The following is a 25,042-nucleotide window of genomic DNA, read 5'->3' as shown; positions in this document are numbered from 1 at the left end:
GGTAATTAGTACTTAGTAGTGTGTATGAACTTTGTATTGATATTTTGTTATATACTCCGCAATGTTTAGAATTTGAATTTGGACTACGTGAATATGTATTGTTTAGTAGTGTGTTTGTAAAATTAAGAAATACTAAATTTGGGGTTCTTAAACCGAACCGAACCAATTCCGAACCGAAATAGAACTTTTTCAAACCAAATCGAAACCGAACCGAACTATAATGTTAAACCGAATGGTATCATTTTTTAAATACCGAAATACCAAAATCTAAACCGAAAAAAATCGAACCGAATTTCGAAACGCCCACCCAGAAGACTTCTATCAACGAGATTTTTCAAGCATTCCATGACCACTTCTTCCCTATTCACATGCTTTGCAACCCTAAAAATTCCCTTTGCCGCCCACAACCTAAACAAATTCTTCACAGAGATCTTATAATCTTCTTGAAAAGCTCCAAAATAAAAATAAAATAAAATAAAAGCAAGCGTTTAAGTGATGTAGCAATTGAAACTAAAATATAGTATTCTTGAACATGCATCAGTTTAAATTTCTATAAACAACCTATGAAGTTTTTAATAAAAGAATTGGTTTTTCATTTAATATTTGAATCCTTCTTTATAAACTTAGCATTGAAGTGTATAACAAAATAATCTATAAGAAATCGCTTAAAGAATTATAATCTTAAGAAATGAGTTAAATGGCATTATCCATTTTATATTAAAAAAAAAAAAACAAAAACAAAAAAAATCAGAACCATAACACAGTTTAAACATGAAACCATATATTTGAGCTCACCAAAATATATAACAGAGTATTCACCCAACTTGTTGCCTAATCCTCCAAAGCATCCACAGCTAACCATTATGCCCATTCAAGAGGGCTTCGAATTTTGTCTTCAAACAATTTCTCCTTCATCACTCTCTTCCTGCTCATTACATTCTTCATTTTAGGCTGGAAATTTTATAGACAGCAATTAGATAGGTAAGGAAATATATAGAGAAAAATGAGATGAAGTGACAGAAAACATATGACTATTCCTTGCAGATATACAAATAGAATGAAATGTAAAATATATGGTCAGAGAGGGATAGGAGGAAGAGACCTAATACTTTCAGAACCAACAAGGATGGAATTTCCATAGTTGTTGAGTTGCTCATCTTGAATCCACTTTGCAGAAGCGAAAATGGAATTCCCCGACAGTCGTTTAATTGCATTAATGCTAGTGTGGTGATATCCACAAAACCACTAGGGATCTCTTGCAAATACTTGTATTCACGTAACTATAAACATTTGCAGTAGAGACTTCAACTATCATCGGCATCTAAGAAAGGCAGGTTAATGATAGAGTTACCTGAGCTAGCATATTTAGCCACTTCTTTGAGCCGAGAAGTCAATAGTATACAACTTCCATTATTATCATCTGGAAAACATCTTTGCACACTATCTCAAGCAGTAGTGTTCCATATATCATCAATCACTATCGAATATCTTTGACCTTTCAAACATTTATAGAGCATTTCTGCAAATTGGTATTGATCAGTGCTCTGTTCATGGAGTTCATTTCTTGATGCTGCTGCAATAACACAACCAATAAGACATCAGAGCATTTGTTCAACGTTATACTCTTGGAATACAATAACCCATGCTCGCTTGTCAAAATGAGAAATAACAGATGGATGTTCATAAACTTTGCGTGTCAAAGTGGTCTTGCCTATTCTTCCCATGCCAACAATCGAAACAACTTGTCTCCCCTTAGTTGATTGTTGCATGAGCTTATCCAATATCGTCATAAACAATAGTCCTCTCCGTCGCATCCGACCAAGGAGTGAAACATGATTGTTTCATTTTGTGATGAAGCCTTTGCAAGCTGGTATTCACTTTTAATCCTAATCAATGTTGGTGATAATGAACCACAATCGATTTAATATCCCAAAAATAATATTTATATATACACACATTAGTATATAAAATATTATTGGATATTTATCCGAAATATATATATACACACAAATATATATAAAACGGATCCAAAGGTTATATATACATGTATATCTACGAAAAAGATATACCAATATATATCAACCAAAATTGAAACTAATAATCCTCAGATTATGAGTCCAATCCAAATAATATATCAAAAGAGAGGGGATGAATTTTTGCTTAAAAGCATAATCCAAACAAGAAAGATGGAGAAGGAAGAAAGAAATGTACGAGTTAGGCGAGTGCCTTTCTTTCCTTAAAACCTTATTTGCCACCTCCCAAAAGTTCTAGGAGCGTTGTGGCCTAGGTCTCCCAGGATAAAACGTACAACGGTTTGACGCTTGAGCACCCAAACGAACGAACCCGGCGAACAAGAGACGGGCAAAACACAGCTTCAAGAATGGAGTAGGAGCAGAATTTTGAGAGGAAAATAGAATTTCTTTTTGTGTGTTCTTGTGTTGTTTCTCACTTTCTTTCTAACATTGTGTTTAAAAGGTTGCTCCCACAACATGTTTATATAGGAGATTGATACTAAATAGCATCATCATGACACATTAACCAACATAAATTCAATTTAAAAATTGACTTATAACGTTTGAAACGGTCGTACTTATTATCGAAATAATATCAACGGTCACGAACTTAATATCCGATTAATTCGTACCGATTGTAGCGACCCGTTTCAAATATCTGAGTGACCGAGAAGTCCGTACAAACCCGAAAGGTTAACGAATTGGGATCAAAAACCATACCCGAATGGTCCACAAGCACCGAAACGGTGCAACACGAATCAATGCATATAACATTGATTCGTGCTCACCGAATCTAAAAGCCACGAAAGGAGCACGAAACTTAATCTTTGAAGTCCATGCAACTTTCGTCCATTCATATTGCAACTTTCGTCCATTCATATTGAACTTTCGTCCATGCAACTTTCAAAGCTTAATTAAGCTCTTAAGATTAACATACTTAAGCTTTCAAAACAAAGCTTAACTACACTTAAGCTAACTTTCGTACAGGACCGAAAGCAGGGGCATGAATTGGGCTAAAACTCAATTCTCATTTATTAAGCTTTCGTACTTTGGACTTCTCCTAAATAGGTTCACTTTGAGAATCAATTTCTCATTCACCTATTACCCATTTTGAACGTACATTATATCAAATTCTTCGTCTTACTACGAAGAACCCGAATCCACATTGACCCGACCCAAATCGGAAGTGGATCTCACATATATTTGTACCACAAAATAATCACTCAAAATGTCATTTTAATGCTATTTTTCCAACAATCCCCCACATGAATGAAAATTGATTTTCAGGGTATTTTGAAATCGGAAACAAACTGTGTTTAACAGTCGATCCCTGCATAGGATAGGTAGGGATCACTGTACCCTTTGAACCTTCCCTTGTAAAGATATGTTTACTCTACTGGCTGTACGGTAGAACGCGATGTCTTTGAACCGACTGCCGTTTGTGTAGACGATGACATATCTCACACAAGAACCTCCCAACCATGCTCTGTTCTCATGAGTGTGCCCATTTTGGTCGTGGGTCACCGTCCTGGTTCTGCAAGAGTTTGTGAAGAATTGTGCCCATCAATTCTCCTTTGAAGCGACCCTCACTTCTCTCTCACATAGGTGATTCTTTTCCGAGTATCCCGCATACTCACACATGTCAACCGACATTCGAATCATTAAAGCATCAACATGCTAACCTTGCGCGGGAGACACTATTTCTAACAAGGAGTGGTAGAAAGTCCGAGACCCTCACAGTGACACGCTCTGTTCCATAATTTAGTTGTCCCATTAAACCTATGTAGTGTAGTCCAAAGTCACAAGCATACATAAGTATCTAATAACTTCCACTATTGCCTTCTTGTGCGTAACACTAGGGTTACTCGTATGTCTATCGAGTTCGTTAACCGCTAAGGCAATATCCAGCCTAGTACAACCCATTAGATACAGTTAAACTGTCAATAATCTGAATGTATTCTCCGTGAGATGTACAACCTTCGTGATTATTTGCTAGTTGTACGTTAGTATCTAACATTGTCCAATCCACTTGATTAACATCCTTTGCAAGGATTTAATCAACACAATGAGATTGGCTTAACACGAGACCATACGGTCTTCTCACAATTTTAATCCCGAGGATTAAATCTGCCAAGCCCATATCCTTCGATATCATGTCAAATCTCAAATTTGACATGTTCTTGGTAGAATTGATCATGTGATCGTTACTACCCACGTTGAGTTTATCGTGTATAGACAGATAGTGATAACCTCGTCTATCGTACGCATTACGTAGACATTTATCACATTTGTTTATACTAAACTCGTGACACATCATTGTATGATAAAACTTACATGCCAAATACTAAGGCAATTGTTTCGACCCATACAATGATCTCACCAATTATACACTTTCTTTCCATAGCGCGGAACCACAAAACCCTCGGGTTGTTCCATGTCTATTAAGAAAGCGATACATCCATTTCTATAAACTTCCAAGTCTCGCTAACCAGCTCTTGGGAAGTATCATCCTAATGGATTTCATTCTCATCACAAGAGAATATATATTGAAGTAATTGTGGCACTCGCGTCGCATGTAATCTAAAATTACAAGCCCGGCCATTTTAATTCAATATAACCAACCGGTTTTATCTTCCGACTAGTGATCCACTTAGGATCCCGAGGTTTTACAACCTGGAGGAAAAACAACCAGTTCCAAGTATGATTCTTTAAGATAGAATCTACTTCACTCTCGGTAGCCTCTCTCAGGTTGGTCCATTTGTAAAAGTCATCACTTCTACATATGTTCGAGGCTCGTTTTCTAACAACCATGTCAGAAAATTCAATTTATTTTCTAGTAAACAAGTTAGAATATGCACGACACATTCTAGAATGTACATCAGAAAATCTGGACCAAAGGATTATTCATTCCTAGCTCTCTTGCTACGTTTAGCTTTGAGCTCGGGTTCTCTTTCATACCCTTCAACCATAGCTATGTCGAAAATTCCTTTCAACGTGCTAGGTCCTTTTATTGAATCTTCACAGAAATGCATCTTCTAGAGAGCAATGGATTTCTTGATTCAATTTTCCGTGTTCTTATGTACGCCCAAATTATAGGACTCGTGTACTAAGAACCAATACACAACTTTGGCAAGACACCCCCACATTTCAGGCATTCGTAGGAAACTTCCTACGTACCCACAATTCGTAAGAATTTCATGCGGGTAACCTTATTTAAAAGGTACTTACTTGTCCAAAGTATTGTCTCACCCCACGTACTTTGAGGTAGACCCGAACTTATCAATTTCTTGATATTTATGTTCGGCAACAACGTTTGATCGAGGTGAATACCGTGTCGTACTCTCGAGTACAATACCAACGCTTGCGCAGAAATCACCAATAGGTGTTTCATATTCACTACATCAATCGTTCATAACCGCATTAATCCACGATTAATTTGGTTTTTCCCTTTTAATTCTTATAAAGAATAAACATGTGCTGCACATTAGCACATCTCGTTAGTGCGAACAGATCAGCACTTACGAATCCATTCGATTTTGACCGAAAGGCCACAAACCCGAATCAGTGCTTCCGAAATTGAAGCACGAATCAGTGTTTAGTAATGAAGCACGAAACATGCTACACCAAGCACGAATCGTTGCTCCAACTTAAAGCACTGATTTCAAAGTAATCCTCCATTGCTTTAAATCATAAACCCACATCAACCTTTCGTTGCTTAATTTATAATTTCAATGCTTATTAGCTAATTACAAAATTAGCCAAGCATACTTTCGTTAGTGCTGTCAAGCACTAAAGTAACACGAATCTAGGCAATGCTAGTTACTTAGCGCTTTAGGTGCTAATCTCAATTCAACTTACTAAGTTGAGTAATTCCAATTACAAAGGAACTTTCGTGCTACACATTAAGCAATTAGGCTTAATTAATTTTGGGTACAACAAATCAAAAGCTCAACTAGCTTAATTTGACGTCCCAACAATTTGTCTCAAATTACATTTCACACTAGTATAATTTGGATTTTTGATCAAGTTAATTTTAACACAATTAACAAGAACAAATCAACCAAATTTCCAACTAGTTGAATCAAGCATACATAATCGTACCAAGAATATTATTTAAAATATTCAACACTTGAGCTGCGACGCTCACGATTATATACCTATCCCAATTTTTGACAAATTGATTCTTGAAATCCCTATCGTTCTACATGAACCAGAACCGAAGTCCTTTTACGGGATTTCAAACATGCAACATGTTTGTTATATTTCGTTCCGGCCGTTAAGCCATTTTAGCATTTTCCACATAATGCTCCGTGATGCACCACGCACCCATCTTGAATTATTTCATACATTTGACATTATTCTAACAAATAATTTGTATGTACCAAAATTCAACTTAATGGAACAATTATATTTTTATTCAAATAAAAATATTACAAGGATACTACAATATTTATTCAAAATAAATAAATAGGAAAAACTACATTGGAAATAAATTCCTTATTCCTATCTCGTAGTAGTCCTTCAACCCGTGTGCCTTGTTCCATTTTCTAACCGTCCACTCCACGAAGGGTGGTCCATAGCGCACATCGGGGGTACCTCGGTTGTGACCTCACTCGTCCAACCATCCACATGTTTTAAACATAGCGAAGTTGTCCTCAACCTTTTCACCAGGATGACGATTCGCTTCATAGTGGCATTTCTCCTTCTTCTCATAATCTTCTTGAAAGTTAAGCTTCCGCTTAAGTTTCCTTTTGATTACGGTTGAAGTCATTGGTCACACTACCATAGTCCTCAGACCATGTAGTGGTCACACCATCATAGGATCCTTCGTGGCTTTTAGCCGATCTACTAGGCAACACAATAGGTACCAATTGTGTGTCATTAGCCACCGGTCTACCGGTTCGTGAACCAACGTTCTCCGGAGCACCATCGTGTGTTTTTGCAACTCCCATGGAAATATTATTTCCAACGTTGCCGCCGTCAACCGGCATCACAGAATGTACAACATCGTTGCCGTTCTGACCATTTGAATGTGTACCTCCGGCAACATTCACGGATCCAATCCTTTTGGAATCCATCGATTTGTTCATTATCAAAATAAATAAGGTTTTAAGATTGTTGGTGATAATGAACCACAATCGATTTAATATCCCAAAAATAATATTTATATATACACACACTAGTATATAAAATATTATTGGATATTTATCCGAAAAATATATATACACACAAATATATATAAAACGGATCCAAACGTTATATATACATGTATATCTACGAAAAAGATATATCAATATATATCAACCAAAATTGAAACTAATAATCCTCAGATTATGAGTCCAATCCAAATAATATATCAAAAGAGAGGACGGATTTTTGCTTAAAAGCATAATCCAAACAAGAAAGAAGGAGAAGGAAGAAAGAAATGTACGAGTTAGGCGAGTGCCTTTCTTTCCTTAAAACCTTATTTGCCACCTCCCAAAAGTGCTAGGAGCGTTGTGGCCTAGGTCTCCCAGGATAAAACGTACAACGGTTCGACGTTTGAGCACCCAAACTAACGAACCCGGCGAACAAGAGCACGGGCAAAACACAGCTTCAAGAATGGAGTAGGAGCAGGATTTTGAGAGGAAAAGAGAATTTCTTTTTGTGTGTTCTTGTGTTGTTTCTCACTTTCTTTCTAACATTGTGTTTAAAAGGTTGCTCCCACAACATGTTTATATAGGAAATTGATACTAAATAGCATCATCATGACACATTAACCAACATAAATTCAATTTAAAAATTGAATTATAACGTTTGAAACGGTCGTACTTATTATCGAAATAATATCAACGGTCACGAACTTAATATCCGATTAATTCGTACCGATTGTAGCGACCCGTTTCAAATATCTGAGTGACCGAGAAGTCCGTACAAACCCGAAAGGTTAACGAATTGGGACCGAAAACTACACCCGAATGGTCCACAAGCACCGAAACGGTGCAACACGAATCAATGCATATAACTTTGATTCGTGCTCACCGAATCTAAAAGCCACGAAAGGAGCACGAAACTTAATCTTTGAAATCCATGCAACTTTCGTCCATTCATATTGAACTTTCGTCCATGCAACTTTCAAAGCTTAATTAAGCTCTTAAGATTAACATACTTAAGCTTTCAAAACAAAGCTTAACTACACTTAAGCTAACTTTCGTACAGGACCGAAAGCAGGGGCACGAATTGGGCTAAAACTCAATTCCCATTTATTAAGCTTTCGTACTTTGGACTTCTCCTAAATAGGTTCACTTTGAGAATCAATTTCTCATTCACCTATTACCCATTTTGAGCGTACATTATATCAAATTCTTCGTCTTACTACGAAGAACCCGAATCCACATTGACCCGACCCAAATCGGAAGTGGATCTCACATATATTTGTACCACAAAATAATTACTCAAAATGTCATTTTAATGCTATTTTTCCAACAATCAACTCATTCTTGAGGTAATTAGTCTGTTTTACTGCTAGATTGAAGAGATTCCATGAAGCCTGAGGAGGCAAGCTATTTTACTGCTTGGTTGAAGATATTCCATGAAGCCTGAAGAGGAAGAGGAAGAATTTGAAGAAATGAATGATTTGAAGAGAGATTATTGTTGTTAAAAGAAAATAGGAAATTAAAGAAGACAAACTTGCACCTTTCCCAGCAATCAGAATGCAATCATAGCCTTAATTATCTTCAATTTATCTTTGTTTACCTCCTAGCTAGCTTGTTATTGATTCAAAAACAAACATCACATAACACTATATAGTTAGATGTTTCCAAATCCAGCCAGCTTGTACAGTACAGAGCTTTACTTCAGATAGATAAGAGCAGACATACTGTCTCCAACAATCTGTATTGAATTGTATAACAACATAATCTATAAGAAATTGCTTAAAGAATCATAATCTTAAGAAATGAGTGAAATGGCATCATCCATTTAAAAAATAAAAAATCAGAACAATAAAACAGTTCAGACATGAAATCATATATTTGAGCTCACCCAACTTGCTGCCTAATCCTCCAAAGCATCCACAACTAACCATTATGCCCATTCAAGAGGGCTTCGAATTTTGTCTTCAAACAATTTCTCCTTCATCACTCTGATCTCTTCCTCATCATCACATTTTTCCTCTGAGATGTTTACTCGTTCAGGCTGGAAAGAGTAAATTAAGCATAAAAATATTTGATGAATAGACAGCAGTTAAATAGGTAAGGAAATATCATATAGAGAGAGAAATGAGATCAAGTGAGAGAAAATCGATGACTATTCCTTGCAGATATACAAGTAGAATGAAATGTGAAATGGACAGAGAGGGAGAAAGAGACCTAATGTGTTCGGAACGAACAAGGATGGAATTTCCATAGCTGTTAAGTTGCTCATCTTGAATCCACTTTGCGGAAGTCAGAAGTGAACCCAGACAGTAGTTTAACTGAATCAATGCTAGTGTGGTGATATCCACAAAACCACTAGGGATCTCTTGCAAATACTTACATTTACATAACTCTAAACATTCGAGCACAGAAAAATGGTCACTCCCGGCATTCCAATATTTAAGAAGTGTGTCTTCAATTACCAATCTCTTCAATCGACAAAACCCTCCATTATATGGCACCCACGTTGGGCCTTGGCAAGCATTTATCAATTTTAGAACCTCTAGATTCGGCAACATACCAATAAGCCTCATATCACTCCATGGGAGAAGACGAGTCCTAAAGAATTTGAGCTTCTTAAGATTTGGTAGAAAACTAGTTGTCCATGGGATGCCGCTACATGGAATATGTTTGAGATAACGCCACCTTCTTATGCTTAGTGTCTCAAGCTGCCCCAAGTGCACAAAATTATAAAAGCAATCTGGACTTTGAGCGTATCCACCATCAATCCCCAATTTTTTTAAATTTGGGATCCTTGTAAATAGATCCTTTGTACAAAGCTTAAGATCCAACCCAGATATATCTCTAAGTTTTTATAAACAACGGACAATGTTTCTAATGAAAGATGGTAGGTTTCCCTTGTCACCAAAAAATTAAAGCAGTTGAGAAACTCAGCCCTGATCCTGCAATGCTATATATGGCACCATCCATTTCAGCTCTCACCACTATGCACATTCAAATTTGTCTTCCAACAATTTCACGTTCCTATATTTCCAAAAAATGAAAGCAATAAGCTTAATTGATTTTTCCTTTAGAGACATAAACCCCAAAATAAACAGATATATGTGCGCATACAACTAATATATACCTACTACACCTATTCATTCATCACTGATCTCTTCCTCCTCAAACCTCTTAAGTGAGAGAAAACATGCAGATGATGACATGAATTTCCATTGCAACCATCAGCCATGAAAAATTCAAAAGTAGCATGAAATAATGCATGTTAAACGGTGAGAGATATATTAGAGGGCCGGGATAGAAAGAGACAAATATTTTTTAGACGAACAAGAAGGGCATTATTTCCATAGTTGTGTTGCTCATCTTGAATCCACTTTGCAGAAGCCACAAGCTAGCTAGGGAATCCCTACATTCACTTAATTGAATCCCATCAGCTTAGTCACTCCTTTTTGTTGAATAGCAGTTGTAATCATTTGCTCTACAATTGAAGATACTTGAGACTTTTGTGGTCAATTTTGATGGTGAAATGTCCATCGTCCCCCTTCCAAGCAAATATGGTCTCCATATTTTCACTGCATTGATATTACACAAATATTATTATTATTCCTTCTCATAGATGGACATTATATTCAATTCCCAAGTGCTTAAGGCCCAAAGCCTTAACTTACTATAATAAGCTATAGGACAGGCCTACCTTCATACTTGCATTAAGACAACCTCTATACCCTTACTATAATAAGCCTTAAGTACTGTCCATCTATATATGAGAAGGATATTTTTAATTTATTTTAATAATTTTAAGTAAAAAAAAAAAGAAAAAAAAAAAAAAAAAAAAGAAGCAAACAGCCTGAAGGATTAATCGATTCCAAGAACCAAAAATAAAATTTGTCTTCCAATCCAACAAGTTTTCATTCCAATATATATTTCCAAAAATTGAAAGCAATAATATGCTTAATTCATTTTTCTTAGCTTGAGACAAAAACACCAAAATAAACAGCTATATGTGAATATATATTCTCTAAATTTCTATCAACAATGTATGAAGTTTCTAATAAAAGAATTTGTTCAACACAAAAATCCCTTAACCAACTATAAGAAATAATCTCTAAACAATTACTGCTATCAAATAGTAATGGTGGTGTAGTTGGTTAGTTGGGCTTAGAATCAATTTTTCATTTAAAAGTTGAATCTGTTCTTTATTAAATCACTATATTGAATTGTATAACAACAAAATAATCTGTAATAAATTGCTTAAAGCATTATAACCTTAAGAAATGAGTGAAATGGCATCATCCATCAGATCTCTAATCATCCCAGAAGCAGAAACCAAAATATATAACAGAGTAGTCACCCTGAACATAGCCTTCAAAATTTGTCTTCAAACAATTTCTCCTTCACCTCTCTCTTCCACATTCTTTCTCAGATATTTACTCTTTCTGGCTGGAAACAGTAAATTAAGTTAAAAATTGGTGAATAGACAGCAGGTAGATAGGTAAGGAAATTGTTAGATATGTGAAGAGTCATAGGTATGTGAAGAGTCATAGGAATGTGAAGAGGCATGATAACAGTAGCCTAGCATGTATATATATGCCAGTGTGGTTGTGAAGTTAAAAAGGAAGAAGTAATAGATATATAGAGAGTTTTTCTTGATTAACACGGTATCAGAGCCCAGTGGGCATTGATCGGCGCGAGGCGACTTCACTGGCAGGAGTTTCGCGGCGAACGGAGCCTCCACGCGTCGCCGCAATCCAGAGGTCCCGACGCCACGCGCCGGCACGTGTGCTCTGTTCCAGCGTCCTCTCCGGTCAAGGCGAGTACTGGCAGGCTCGTCTCTGTGAGCCCAGTAGGTCTAGGGTGGTGGTGGAGGCGCATGAGGCCATTTCCGGCAAAATATTGTCTTTTTCGTCTCGTTTTGGTGAGCCCATTTCGTCAAGGTATGGTTTATGATGTGTTGGAGTATAGATTGTTGGTGGCATGTTGTTTTAGCTCGGTTGAGGACCCGGCAGTGGGTATTTTCCAGCAGCTGATAACGACGACGCCGGGTTAAGTGGTTAGTGACGGCCGCCAGCGACTATGGTCAGTAGGTGTGTGTTGCTGTTGGGATGGTCAGTAGGTTTGTGTTGGGTTGTGAAGAAAAAAAAAACCTGATAATAAGGGAATAATTAGGCAGTAAAGTTCTTTTGTGTTGGTTGGTTTATCATATTAATAAGTCTTGAACTTTGTGTTTGGTTTATCATAGTTTGTCGCTTGTTTTAAATTAATTTGGAGCAATACTAGGTTTTGAGTTGAGTCAGTGCAGCCTGTTCAGTGCATGTAAATAGGGGTGCTGCAGGATGGGCAGCACAGGTGCTAGGAGTGGTGCGGACTTGGCATATGCCGCAGGGAAGGACGACGGCTGAAGAATGATTCAGGGTGAATCAGTTTACGTGCATGCACTGGGGAAACGTTGTGGTGTTGGGCAGCGTTGGTAAGGGTGCATGGAGAGAGGGACAGGTGCACTGTGGTCTGGCAGCGCTAATGGTTTGTGGAGAGAGACAGGTACGCTGTGGTGTTAGGCAGCGTTGATAAGGGTGTGGGGTGTGAGAGGCAGGTGCGTTGTGGTAATTAGCCTGGTTTTTGGCTCCGTAGAAGCTTTGTTGGTGCGACAAGGTGTGTTGTGGACTGATTTGGCACAACGTGGTTTTGAAGATTGTTCAAGTGGTTCGAGACGTAGGTGTTGGTCTCGAAGGTTATGACTCTAGGTGTGAAATCATATGGCTTATGTGATATGTATATATATGTAACTGGGCATAATTAACATCTATGCTCCAACTTGACGGGAAATATGAGATATGTGAAGAGTCATAGGGATGTGAAGAGGCATGATAACAGTAGCCTAGCATGTATATATATATATATATATATATATATATATATATATATGCTAGTGTGGTTGTGAAGTTAAAAAGAAGTAATAGATATATAGAGAGTTTTTCTTGATTAACAGAAATATATAGAGAAAAATGCTATGAAGTGAGAGAAAACAGATGACTATTCCTTGCAGATAAACAAGGAGAATGAGATGTGAAATGGTCAAAGATATATTAGAGAGATAGAAAGAGACTTAATATTTTCGGAACAAATAAGGATTGAATTTCCATAATTGTTGAGTTGCTCATCTTTAATCCACTTTGTAGAAATCAGAAATGAAACACAACAATAGTTTAACTGAATCAATGCTAGTGTGGTGATATTCACAAAACCACTCTAGAATTTCTTTGCAAATACTTGCATTTACGTATTGCTCAACCTACGAGATCCCTATATCTGATCTGTAACACACATATATATATATATATATATATATATATATATATATATATATATATATATATATATATATATATTTGTATACCACACCCGGCCCGAATCTAAACAGATTATCCATCCATCAACTTACTAGTGATAGATTGACCTTCAATTCCCATATATAGTAAATTCTTAATTGTCCATTAAAATTAAAACACCAAATTATACCTACACTAATTTGCTATCACAAAATAATTAAACTCAGGCTGGGACGCTGGGTGCATGGATGGTGAACAAACCACTTATAAGTAAAGAGACATTCATATATAAAGCAGATAGATAAAGAAAAATGAGGGAAAATTAAAGAGATTTTGATTATGCATTGCAGTGCTGAGCAGCTATATACATTGCAACCATCATATCTACAGACTAGTTCCCCACCACCAAAATCTCTACAAACAAACAAACTTAAGAAACAAAACAGATTTCTGAGACTTTAAATGAATAAATAAAAATTCTTTTCCCAAGCAATGGCAGCAGCATCCATCAGATTTCTGAGAACGAATTGCCCTCAGAGACCATTTCTGAGAACGAATTTCCCTCTGAGACCATTTCAGCTCTTCCAACAATTTCTCCAGGCCTTCCTATATATATTTCCAAAAAGGGAAAGCAATAAGTTTAATAGATCCACTTTTCTTTAATTTGAGACAAAAAAAAAAAAAAAAAAAAACAAAAACAAAATAAACACTAGTTATAGATGCTCATACAACATACCTACATACTGCTATTCATTTATCACTCTCTTCCTCCTCAAACCACTTACACCATGAAGTCTGGAAACAATAAATTCAGTAAAAAGAAAAGGCGAACACACAACAGTTAGATAGGTAAGGAAATATGAGATAGAGATTAGAGAAATTAAAAAAGAGATAGAAGTGAGAGAAAACAGATCAGATAGATGATTATCCATTGCAGCCATCAGCCATAAAAAGTTCAAGTAGAGTATGAAGTGCATGCATGTTAAATGGTGAGAGATATATCAGAGGGATAGAAAGAGACCTTAATATTTTAGGAACGAACAATGAGGGCATCATTTCCATACTTGTTGTTTTGCTCTTCTTGAATCCAATTTGCAGAAGCCACAAGGGAATACCCACATTTGCTTATCTGAATCAATGCTAGTGTGGTGATTTCGGCAAAACCACAAGGTATTTCTTTCAACATAGAGCAGTCACTTAGTTCTAAACATTCGAGCATTGGGAAATGGTCACCCACAACATTCCAATATTGGAGATTTGTTTTTTCAATTACCAACCTCTTCAATTGATGGAACCCTCCACCAGATGTCAGCTCCCAGTTTGAGCCTTCACAAGCATCTATTAATTTTAGAACCTCCAGATTAGGCAACATACTAATAGCGCTCAGCTCACTCCACTGCAGATTAGACTTCAACAAGCTGAGCTTCTTAAGATTTGGTAAACTAGTTGCCCATGGGATGCTACGCATAACAAGGTTGAGATTCATCCACCTTCTGATGCTTAGTTTCTCAAGCTGCTCCAAGTGCACAAAATTATAAAAACAATCTGGATTATTAACATAGTATCCACCTTCAACCCCCAATGTTTTTAAATTCGGAATCATTGTAAACAAATCCTTTGTACATAACTTAGAATCCAACCAAGATATATTCTCTAAGTTTCTATAAACAACTGATGGAGTTTCTAATGAACAAATTCTTCCAATGCAAAAATTCCTTAATAGTGGCATTTTCCAAATTCCAGATGGCTCAGAGGAATACAATATAACACCATTCCCACTAACAATCAAACTTTGCATATTCCAATGCTCAAAGAGCTTTATCTCAGAAGGCTTATATGTGGACAAAGCTAAGTATCTCAAATGAACAAGATTTGCAAGCACATTTAGGTCTATAACTCCATCCCAAAATCTATTTCTCATGTCTAGTACTCTTACTAGTTTCAAGTGTGAAAATAGACGTTTCACATCTGCATTCCAAGAACAGTAAAGATGAGTTAAGAGAAAGGAATGAGATTTATGAACGCACTCATCTTCAAACCTGACTTTATTATAGACAGATCTTGATGTATTACTTATCCAACGACAAGGTTTTTTAACTCCATTGACATTCAAGAGATTTTCAAGTCTAGCTTCTCTCAAGCACAAATCTCGCAATAGATCATGGATCCTTATTTTCTTCATTTCCCCATTGTAGCTATGTTTGCTAACTATAACAAGACTTCTGTCAACAAGATCTTGCAAGCATTCCATAGCCACTTTCTCCAAATTCACATGCTTCACAGTGCCCAAAAATCCCTCTGCCGCCCACAACCTAACCAACTTCTTCACAGAGATCTCATAGTCTTCTTCAAAAATTCCAAAATATAGAAAACAGGCTTTTAAGTGGTGTGGTAATTGATTGTAACTCAAATATAGTATTCTGGAACATGCATCACTAGAATCACCCATTACACTCTTTGCAACATTCTTCCACTTTTTCTCCTCCTCTTCTGTCTTGGAGAGAAGGCTAGCGACTATAGTAATAGCTAGAGGTAATCCTTTACATTTCATCACTATGTCTTTACCAATTTGCTCAAACACGGGAAGGAATTCAGTTTTACCAAAGACTTTGCAGTAGAGATTCCAACTTTCTTTGGAACCTAAGAAAGGCATGTTAAGAGGAGAGTTACCTGAGCTAGCATATTCTGCCACCTCTCTGAGTCGAGAAGTCAATAGTATACAGCTTCCATTATTATCATCTGGAAAGCATCTTTGCACACTATCCCAAGCAGTAGTGTTCCATATATCATCAATTACTATCAAATATCTCTGACTCTTCAAACATTTACGCACACTTTCTGCTAATTGGTCTTGGCCATCTCTTGATGCTGCAGTAACACAACTAAGAAGACATCGGAGCATTTGTTCTACGCTATACTCTTGGGATACAGTAAGCCATGCTCGCTTGTCGAAATGAGAAGTAATTGATGGATGTTCATAAACTTTCTGTGCTAAAGTGGTCTTGCCTATTCCTCCCATGCCAACAATTGAAACAACTTGTCTCCCCTTAGTTGTTTGTTGCGTGAGCAGCTGATCCAATATCTTCTCGAACATCTTGTCGCATCCGACCATTCTACTGTCGTCAAACTTTGAAGCGTTTTTGGAGAAGTTACTCACAATAATTTTCTTGTGTACTAGATGATGCAGTGATGATCCTTTGACAAGCTGTAGTCCTCTTTGTCGGATCCGACCAAGGAGTGAAACATCAGTGAGTGTTTGGTTTTGTGATGAAGCTGCCTTTGCAAGCTGCTGGTAGTAATCAGTCTGTTTTTCTGCTTCTATGACAATTTCATGAAGCCTGAGCAGGCAAGCTGTTATATGAAGAAGACTACCCTTTGCTAGATAAATGGTAGTCAACTCCATCTCAATCCTTCCTTCGGCATTGAACCATACATCTCTGATCTCTGCCTCTAAATCTTTCATCGCCCCCGCAACATCATTGCCAATCTCAGATTTCTGAAGAATGTCCTGCAGCAAGCCAAGATTTTGATGGAGAGAGACCATCTTTTGTTTGACTTCACCCACCTCTCTGAGCTGAGCAAGCTGCTGCTTTCCATAAACCCTGGGGAGCCTCAACAATTTGTTTATACGAAGACGCTTCGATGATGATGCTTCTTCGTCCAACTCCATCTCTCTAATCTGAGCCTCAACAATTTGTTTCAGCAAGCCTAGATTTTCATTACCATCCCTGATCTGGTAACCAGTCTGTTTTTCTGCTTCATTGAAGATTTGATGAAGCCTGAGCAGGCAAGCTGTTATATGAATTGGAAGGCTATCCTTTGCTAGATAAATGGCAGTCAACTCCATCTCAATCCTTTCTTCCGCTTTGAACGATGCATCTCTGATCTGTGCCTCTAAATGTTTCATCACCCTCACCCTGGCATCATCATAGGGGATCTCAGATTTGTCAAGACTTTGTTGCAGCAAGCCCAGATTTTGATGGAGAGAAACTATCTTTTGTTTCACTTGAGCCACCTCCCTGAGCCGAGAAGTCAATAGTATACTATCCCAAGCATTAATGATTCTTTCATTTGGTGATGATGAACACTCTGCAAGCTGCTGTTGCTGCAGCTTTTCACTTTTAATCAACTTCTTCTTCTTGGGGTAATATTCAGTCTGTTTTACCGCTTCATTATTGAAGATTCCATGAAGCCTGGGGAAGCAAGCCTTTATACGAAGACGCTTTGATGACGCTTCTTCGTCTATCTCTCTCATCTGAGCCTCAACAATTCGTTGCAGCAAGCCAAGATTTTCATTGCCATCTCTCATCTGTGCCTCTAAATCTTCAATAGGCAAACGTGGTTGTGATTGCAAGAAATGTAGAGACAGTGTTTCCATAAGCGAAGTTACAGCAGCGTAAGCCATTTACTTCTCTCTCTCTCTCTCTCTCTCTCTCTCTCTCTCTGGAAGAGGAAGAATTTGGAAGAAATGAATGATTAGAATGAACAGACACTATTGTTGTCAAAAAAAAAATGGAAAAGTAGAAGACAAACATATATTGTTTTATACTTCTAGTAAAGCTGCATTAGTGGTTGACAACTTTTGCATTATTATAATTTTTTTTGTCAGTGTTGATATAAAGTTATTATTAGTATATATTTATTGTACTTAATTATTAATCATATTTAGTTGTCCTACACCTACTGGCTTCTGCAAAGTGGATTGAAGATGAGCAATAATGCAACAACTATGGAAATGCCCTGTCCTGCCCTCCTTTGTTTACTCCAAACAGATTAATTAGGGTCTCTTTCTAGGTTGCCCATATCTAATTGGTTCAATCCAAAAAGGCCAATAGGTTGCTCTGACTAAGAGTTAAATTTGTAACTTTGCGGTTATTATGTCAACAAACTGACCAAATCACTATTAGCCTGAAGACAAACCTGAAGCCCTCTTCATTCAATTAACAAAGCATGGATTATGATGGCAGATTTTAGAAAGGCAGACGGACCACTTAATCTGATTGAACCTTATGGCTGATTTTTTTTTAGGTGACAAGGAAAACGTGCAGCCACTCTCCAAGGGTGTACACTAGGTAAATCCCATTTTGTAACCCTATCCCGTAAAGGAGCACAATGAAGTAAACCATCCTGCCTAGGTTGCACATAGCTAACCGGTTCAAACCAAAAAGGCCAATATGTTGCTCTAACTAGCAGTTGAATTTGTTACTTTGCGGTTATTATGTCAACAGACTTACCAACTTGACTAGGGTTGTCCTTATGGCAAATCTTTTCGTTACGCTATGGTAGTACTAGACAAATGACAAAAATACCCCTACTCAAAACAATAAACAATATGGAGTATTTATTTATATATATAAATTTAAATTAATATAAAATAAACACACACATAAGGTAGTTTGGTATTTAATACATTTAGCTATTATTGATGAGGCAAGAATAGCTAATACTATGGGGAATATGTGAATGATTATTCTCATTCCAAAGGAATAGCCAATTCCATGGAATTGTATTCCAGGGTTATAAAAACTAACCAAATGACGAAATAGATATATTTCATCGAATGTTATTTCATTCCCTGTGTATTTCGCAAACAAAACACCATGTTTACTAATTTTTGTAGATTTTAGGGTGTGTTTGGTTCAAATATTGGAATAGGAATAACAATGTGAAGCTTTATATTTTATATTTTTTTATTTTTTCCTAAATAATTTTATTCTATTGTTCAAAAGTAGAAGAGTAAAATAATAATGAGTTTTGTAATTACTAAAGTATTTGATTCCAATTGTAGGATAACAAAACTAGAAAAACAAACCCAGTGTTATCAAAATCCATAGTAGAGTGCAAAAGTTCCCAACCAAACACCACTTAGATCGTGTGCAGAGTAATTGAAGATTTCTCTACATCTGTATCATTACAAGTTGAGACTTGAGATGAAGATCGAAAAGGTTTTGTACAGAGACTCCAAAACTTGTCTGTCTTTAAGATGGAGATGATGGTGTAAAATGAGTAAACTGTGGCTAAGGATCGGAGAAACAAAACAGTGAAAGGTTAAGTTAGATTATCTGTACAACTCACTTGGCTAAAAAAAAAAAAAAAACAAACAGTTTTGAGAGTTGAGATGGAGAAATTCAGCTCTGATCCTGCAAACTGCAATGCTATGATGTGGGTGCAACAGAATATTCAGCCAACTTCAATTCAATTCTTGGCTAATCCACAAAAAACAAATGCAAAAATCATTTCTGAGACTTCAAATGAACCTGCAATGCTATATATGGCACCATCCACCATATCAGATTTCTGAGAAGCAGAAACCATTTCAGCTCACCACTATGCACATTTAAATTTGTCTTCCGATCCAACAATTTTTCATTCCTATATTATATTTCCAAACAATGAAAGCAATAATATGCTCAATTCATTTTCCTTAGCTTAATTGAGACAAAAACACCAAAATAAACAGCTACGTGTACTGCTATATGTGAAGATATATTCTCTACATTTCTATCAACAACCTACAAAGTTTCTAATAAAAGAATTTGTTCAACACAAAAATCCCTTAACCAACTATAAGAAATAACTCTGATGAATTACTCCTATCAAATAGTAATGGTGGTGTAGTTGGTTAGTTGTGCTTAGAATCGATTTTTCATTTAACAGTTGAATCTGTTCTTTATAAATTCACTATATTGAATTGTATAACAACAAAATAATCTGTAATAAATTCCTTAAAGCAATTATAATCTTAAGAAATGAGTGAAATGGCATCATCCATTTTTTTTTTTTTTAAAAAATCAGAACAATAAAACAGTTGAGACATTAGATGAAATTCAGGTGCTGAAATATAATGCCAAGGCATCATCCATCAGATATCTAATCATCCCAGAATCAGAAACCAAAATATATAACAGAGTTGTCACCTGGACATATCCTTCAAAAGTTGTCTTCAAACAGTTTCTCCTCATCACATTCTTTCTCAGATGTTTACTCTTTCTGGCTGGAAACAGTAAATTAAGTTAAAAATTGGTGAATAGACAGCAGGTAGATAGGCAAGGAAATATATAGAGAAAAATGAGATCAAGTGAGAGAAAAAAGATGACTTTTCCTTGCAGATAAACAAGTAGAATGAGATGTGAAATGGTCAGAGATATATTAGAGGGATAGAAAGAGACCTAATATTTTTGGAACGAACAAGGATTGATTTTCCATAGTTGTTGAGTTGCTCATCTTGAATCCACTTTGCGGAAGTCAGAAGTGAATCCCGACAATAGTTTAACTGAATCAATGCTAGTGTGGTGATATCCACGAAACCACTAGGGATCTCTTGCAAATACTTGCATCTACGTAACTCTAAACATTCGAGCACAGGAAAGTGGTCACCCTCGGCATTCCAATATTTAAGAAGTGTGTTTTCAATTATCAACCTCTTCAATCGACGGAACCCTCCATTATATGGCTCCCACTCTGGACCTTGGCAAGCATGTATCAATTTTAAAACCTCTAGATTTGGCAACATACCAATAAACCTCATATCACTCCATGGGAGATAATGAGTCCAAAACAATTTGAGCTTCTTAAGATTTGGTAGAAAACTAGTTGCCCATGGGATGTCGTTACATGGAATACGTCTGAGACCATCCCAGCTTATGCTTAGTGTCTCAAGCTGCCCCAAGTGCACCAAATTATAAAAGCAGTCTTGATTATCAGTGTATCCACCTTTGATCCCCAATTTTTTTAAATTCGGAATCCTTGTAAACAAATCCTTTGTACAAAGCTCATAACTCAACCAAGATATATTCTCTAAGTTTCTATGAACAATTGAAGGAGTTTGTAATGAATAAATTTGTTCAGCACAAAAATTCCTTAATAGTGGCATTGTCCAATTTCTAAATGCCCCAGGGGAATCCCATGTAACAGATTTTCCACGAACGATAAAGCTTTGTATATTCCTATGCTCAAAGATCTTTACACAAAGAGGAGCGTGATCATATCTTGATTTCTCGGTCAAGGCAAAGTATCTCAAATGAACAAGAATGGCAAACACATTAAGTATCTCATATCTATCAGAAAATGATCCACATTCAATGTCTACTACTCTTAGCAGTTTGAAGTGTGAATATAGATGTTCATAGCTATGAAAGTAATAACCAGTAGAGTAATCAACCCTAGAGTGTAAGGAATGAGAATTGTGAAAGAGCATATCTCCTGACCTGATTTGATTATCAATACGTTCGGTATGACCTATCCAACGATAAGGTTTTGAAAACAGGTGCTGTGATTTCATCCACTCATCAAATGGAAGTTTTTCATCTCTAATCACATTCAAGAGATTTTCACGTCCACCTTCTTTCAAGCACAAATCTCGCAACAGATCATGTATTCTTATTCTCTTCATTTTGCCATTGTAGCTCTGTTTGCTAACTATAACAAGACTTCTATCAACAAGATCTTGCAAGCATTCCATGGCCGCTTCCTCCAAATTCACATGCTTCACAACCCTCAAAAATCCCTCTGCTGCCCACAACCTGACCAGCTTCTTCACAGGGATCTCATAGTCTTCCCCCAAAACTCCAAAATATAGAAAACAAGCTTTTAAGTGGTGTGGTAATTGGTTGTAACTCAAATATAGTACTCTTGAACATGCTTCATTAGAATCACCAATTACACTTTCTGCAACATTCTTCCACTTTTCCACATTCTCTTCTGTCTTGGAGAGAAGACTAGCTACTAAAGTAATAGCTAGAGGTAATCCTTTACATTTCCTCACTATGTCTCTACCAATTTGCTCAAACACCAAAAGAAATTCTGTTTTACCAAACACATTGCAGTAGAGATTCCAACTTTCATTGGCATCTAAGAAAGGCATGTTAATGATAGAGTTACCGGAACTAGCATATTCAGCCACCTCTTTGAGCCGAGAAGTCAATAGTATACGGCTTCCATTATTATCATCTGGAAAGCACCTTTGCACACTATCCCAGGCATTAGAAGTCCATATATCATCTATCACTATCAAATATCTATGATCCTTCAAGTGTTTACGTAGACTTTCTGCTAAGTTGTCATTTCTTTGTTCATGGAGTACATTGCTCTGTTTAGAGAGTTCATCACTTGATGCACTAACACAACCAATAAGGCATTGGAGCATTTGGTCCAGGTTATACACTTGAGATATAGTAGCCCATGCTTGCTTATCAAAATAAGAAACAATTGATGGATGTTCATAAACTTTTTGAGCTAAAGTGGTCTTGCCTATACCTCCCATGCCAACAATTGATACAACTTGTAGCTGCTTCGCTGATTGTCGAGTGAGCTGATCCATTATCGTCTTGAACTCCTCGTTGCATCCAACCATTGAAGCTGTTTTGGAAAATTTACTCACACTAATGTTGTCGCGTTCTAGATCTGCAGGTTGTGATGATTTTGAACCAATTCCTCTTCGTCGCATCCAACCAGTGAGTGATGAACCCTTTGCAAGCTGCTGCTGCTGTTTACTTTTAATCTTAATCAACTTCTTCTTCAAGTAATCAGTCTGTTTAACTGCTTCTTTGAAGATTCCGTGAAGCTTGAGGAGGCTGCAAGCCTCTTTACTGCTTGATTGAAGATAAATGGTAGTCAACTCCATCTCAATCCTTTCTTCGGCTTTGAACCATACATCTCTCATCTCTGCCTCTAAATCTTTCATCGCCCCCGCATTACCATAGGCGGCGATCTCAGATTTTTCAAGATTTTCTTGCAGGAAACCAAGATTTTCATGGAGAGAATTAACTATCTCTTGTTTGTGTTGAAGAGGGAAGCGCGGTTGTGATTGCAAGAACTGTAGATGCAGAGTTCCCATAAGCGAAGTTACAGCAGCGTAAGCCATTTGCGTGTCTCTGGTAGGGTGATCAGAGGAAGATTATGAAGAAATGAATGATTAGCAGATAGATTATTCTTGTCAAAATTAAGAAAAAGAAAAGTGTTTTAGTAAAGGTGCATTTGTGGAGAACAAATTCTGGTCATAAGAAAATAGGAAAAGAAGACAAACACTGTTTTGGTAAAGGTGTGTGAACTTTGACTCTTTGAATATTGAAACTTATACTAGCCCTGTTTGGCTGTTTATTATTATTATTAAAAAAAAAAAAAAAGTTGTCACTGTTTTTTTTTTTAACCAAAAAAGTTGTCACTGTTAACAACTTATGTAGTTGAAATTTATTTTAAAAGGATTACACTTGTATGAGACTGTCTTACAGATATTTTATTTGTGAAACAGATTAAGTCAATATTAAAATGTAATACTTATACTGAAAAATGTAATACTAATTAGAAATAAAGTATATGTTAAGAAATTGTAATATTTTTGAGAAAAAATTTAATACTTTTATATTTTGATGTAAAAGTCAATGTTGTAAAAATTGCGCCTAGGCGCTAGGCGGTGGCCGACCGTTTAGAATTTCGGCGGAATCGTCGTTCTAGGCGGCATAGGCGCCGACTAGGTCGCGGCGAACTAGGCGACCTAAGTGGGCGTTTAGGCTGCCGGTTAGCTATTTTTCCGGGTTTTTTTAATAGGTTATTTTGCTCAAATCGACGCTGTTTTTAGTGAAATAACCCTAAATTGTTCAAATCGATCGCAAATCCAAAAAATGTAATAAAAAATTCAAAATCAGATACTCTAATATTAATATTTTGTGAGTTGTGACTTTGTGTTTTGTTTTTATTCTTTAAATTTTTATACAATTTATAATTTTAGATGTTGTTTTAGGTTAATATTTAATATTTTAGTACTAACTGTTAAAGTATTAAATAGTTTATAATTACCAAGCCTTAAGTAATTTAAAAAAAAAAAAAAAAAAAAAAAAAAAAAAAAAAAAAAACCATGTGCCTAGGCGCCCTAGGTGCTATGCACATGAGGAACACCTAACAATTTTTGCAACCTTGATACAAGTATTACATTTTCTTCAAAAGTATTACACTTCAAATGTATAAGTAATAAATATTTTATTCTTTATTAGTTACGTTTTTCAATATAAATATTACATTTGATCTTGACCTGACCCGTCTCACAGATAAAGATCCATGAGACGGTCTCACACAATTTTTTACCATTTTAAAATATAGTTGAGAGCATTGTTTTGTTCAGATTTATAAAATATTATTAATAAAAAAATGTAAAAAATACTATCTTTGTCTTTCATTTATCCTTGGCATTGTTCAAATACATTTTCTCCAAACGAAAACAAAGGTAAAGAAAAAAAGCTAATGTTTTGATAAATTTTGACAAGAGTTAATATCATCTAAGGTCCTCCGAGTATAGTAGTTTTGTCACGTTTAGTCCTAAACTTTTAAATTGACCATCTGTGGTCTTTTGACTTTCAAATTTAACCATTCGTGGTCCAAGTTAACCACCCATGGTCCTTCAACTATTAAATTTTAACCAACCATGGTCCTTTCAAGAGGACCGCGGCTGGTTAAATTTCGAATGTTGAAGGACCATGGGTGGTTAACTTGGACCACGAATAGTTAAATTTAAAAGTCGAATGACCACAGATGGTCAATTTGAAAGTTTAGGACTAGATGTGGCAAGACCACTATA

At 36.4% G+C, this 25,042-nt stretch overlaps 1 protein-coding gene and 2 long non-coding RNA genes across 6 annotated transcripts; 1 reads left to right on the top strand and 2 right to left on the bottom strand.

The window, feature by feature from the left end:
- Positions 1-653: 653 nt before the first annotated feature.
- LOC109150769 lies at positions 654-1,633 on the bottom strand. 2 transcript variants are annotated; one of them, XR_002049212.1, is made up of 3 exons: positions 1,496-1,633; positions 1,103-1,321; positions 654-951 (listed from the first exon to the last, which is right to left on the bottom strand). It is a non-coding gene; the product is annotated as an uncharacterized LOC109150769 (long non-coding RNA). The 2 variants fall into 2 exon arrangements; XR_002049211.1 differs by having other exon boundaries at positions 1,103-1,633.
- Positions 1,634-8,442: 6,809 nt separating this feature from the next.
- LOC109150760 (putative late blight resistance protein homolog R1A-10) lies at positions 8,443-23,416 on the bottom strand. Of its 3 annotated transcripts, none has more exons than XR_002049208.1 (6): positions 11,414-12,421; positions 10,275-10,719; positions 9,362-10,171; positions 9,036-9,188; positions 8,688-8,885; positions 8,443-8,590 (listed from the first exon to the last, which is right to left on the bottom strand). XR_002049208.1 is itself a non-coding variant. In XM_019298744.1 (5 exons), exons 1-3 carry the CDS (start codon positions 23,333-23,335, stop codon positions 9,176-9,178), a joined length of 2,823 nt encoding a protein of 940 aa, XP_019154289.1. In that variant the 5' UTR covers positions 23,336-23,416; the 3' UTR covers positions 8,443-8,590; positions 8,688-8,885; positions 9,036-9,175. The 3 variants fall into 3 exon arrangements, 1 of the variants encoding a protein (XP_019154289.1); XR_002049209.1 differs by having other exon boundaries at positions 10,284-10,719; XM_019298744.1 differs by lacking the exons at positions 10,275-10,719; positions 11,414-12,421 and adding an exon at positions 20,997-23,416 and having other exon boundaries at positions 9,362-9,832.
- Positions 16,842-23,159, top strand: LOC109150779. Its single transcript, XR_002049223.1, has 3 exons — positions 16,842-16,862; positions 19,934-19,937; positions 23,086-23,159. It is a non-coding gene; the product is annotated as an uncharacterized LOC109150779 (long non-coding RNA).
- Positions 23,417-25,042: the final 1,626 nt, after the last annotated feature.

The sequence above is a fragment of the Ipomoea nil genome, unplaced genomic scaffold (genome assembly GCF_001879475.1).
Source record: "Ipomoea nil cultivar Tokyo-kokei standard unplaced genomic scaffold, Asagao_1.1 scaffold2280, whole genome shotgun sequence".
NCBI lineage: Eukaryota > Viridiplantae > Streptophyta > Magnoliopsida > Solanales > Convolvulaceae > Ipomoea > Ipomoea nil.
Note: the sequence above shows the minus strand (reverse complement) of the source record. Positions and strands in the feature narration are given on the sequence as shown.

What these genes read in the sequence shown, in the direction of transcription:
- LOC109150760 (XM_019298744.1), bottom strand. Translation starts at nt 23,335, where the DNA reads ATGGCTTACGCTGCTGTAACTTCGCTTATGGGAACTCTGCATCTACAG. An exon ending in CTCCCATGGAGTGATATGAG is followed by an intron (nt 9,833 to 20,996) that starts GTTTATTGGTAT and finishes AAGCATAAGAAG; the next exon opens with GTGGCGTTATCTCAAACATA.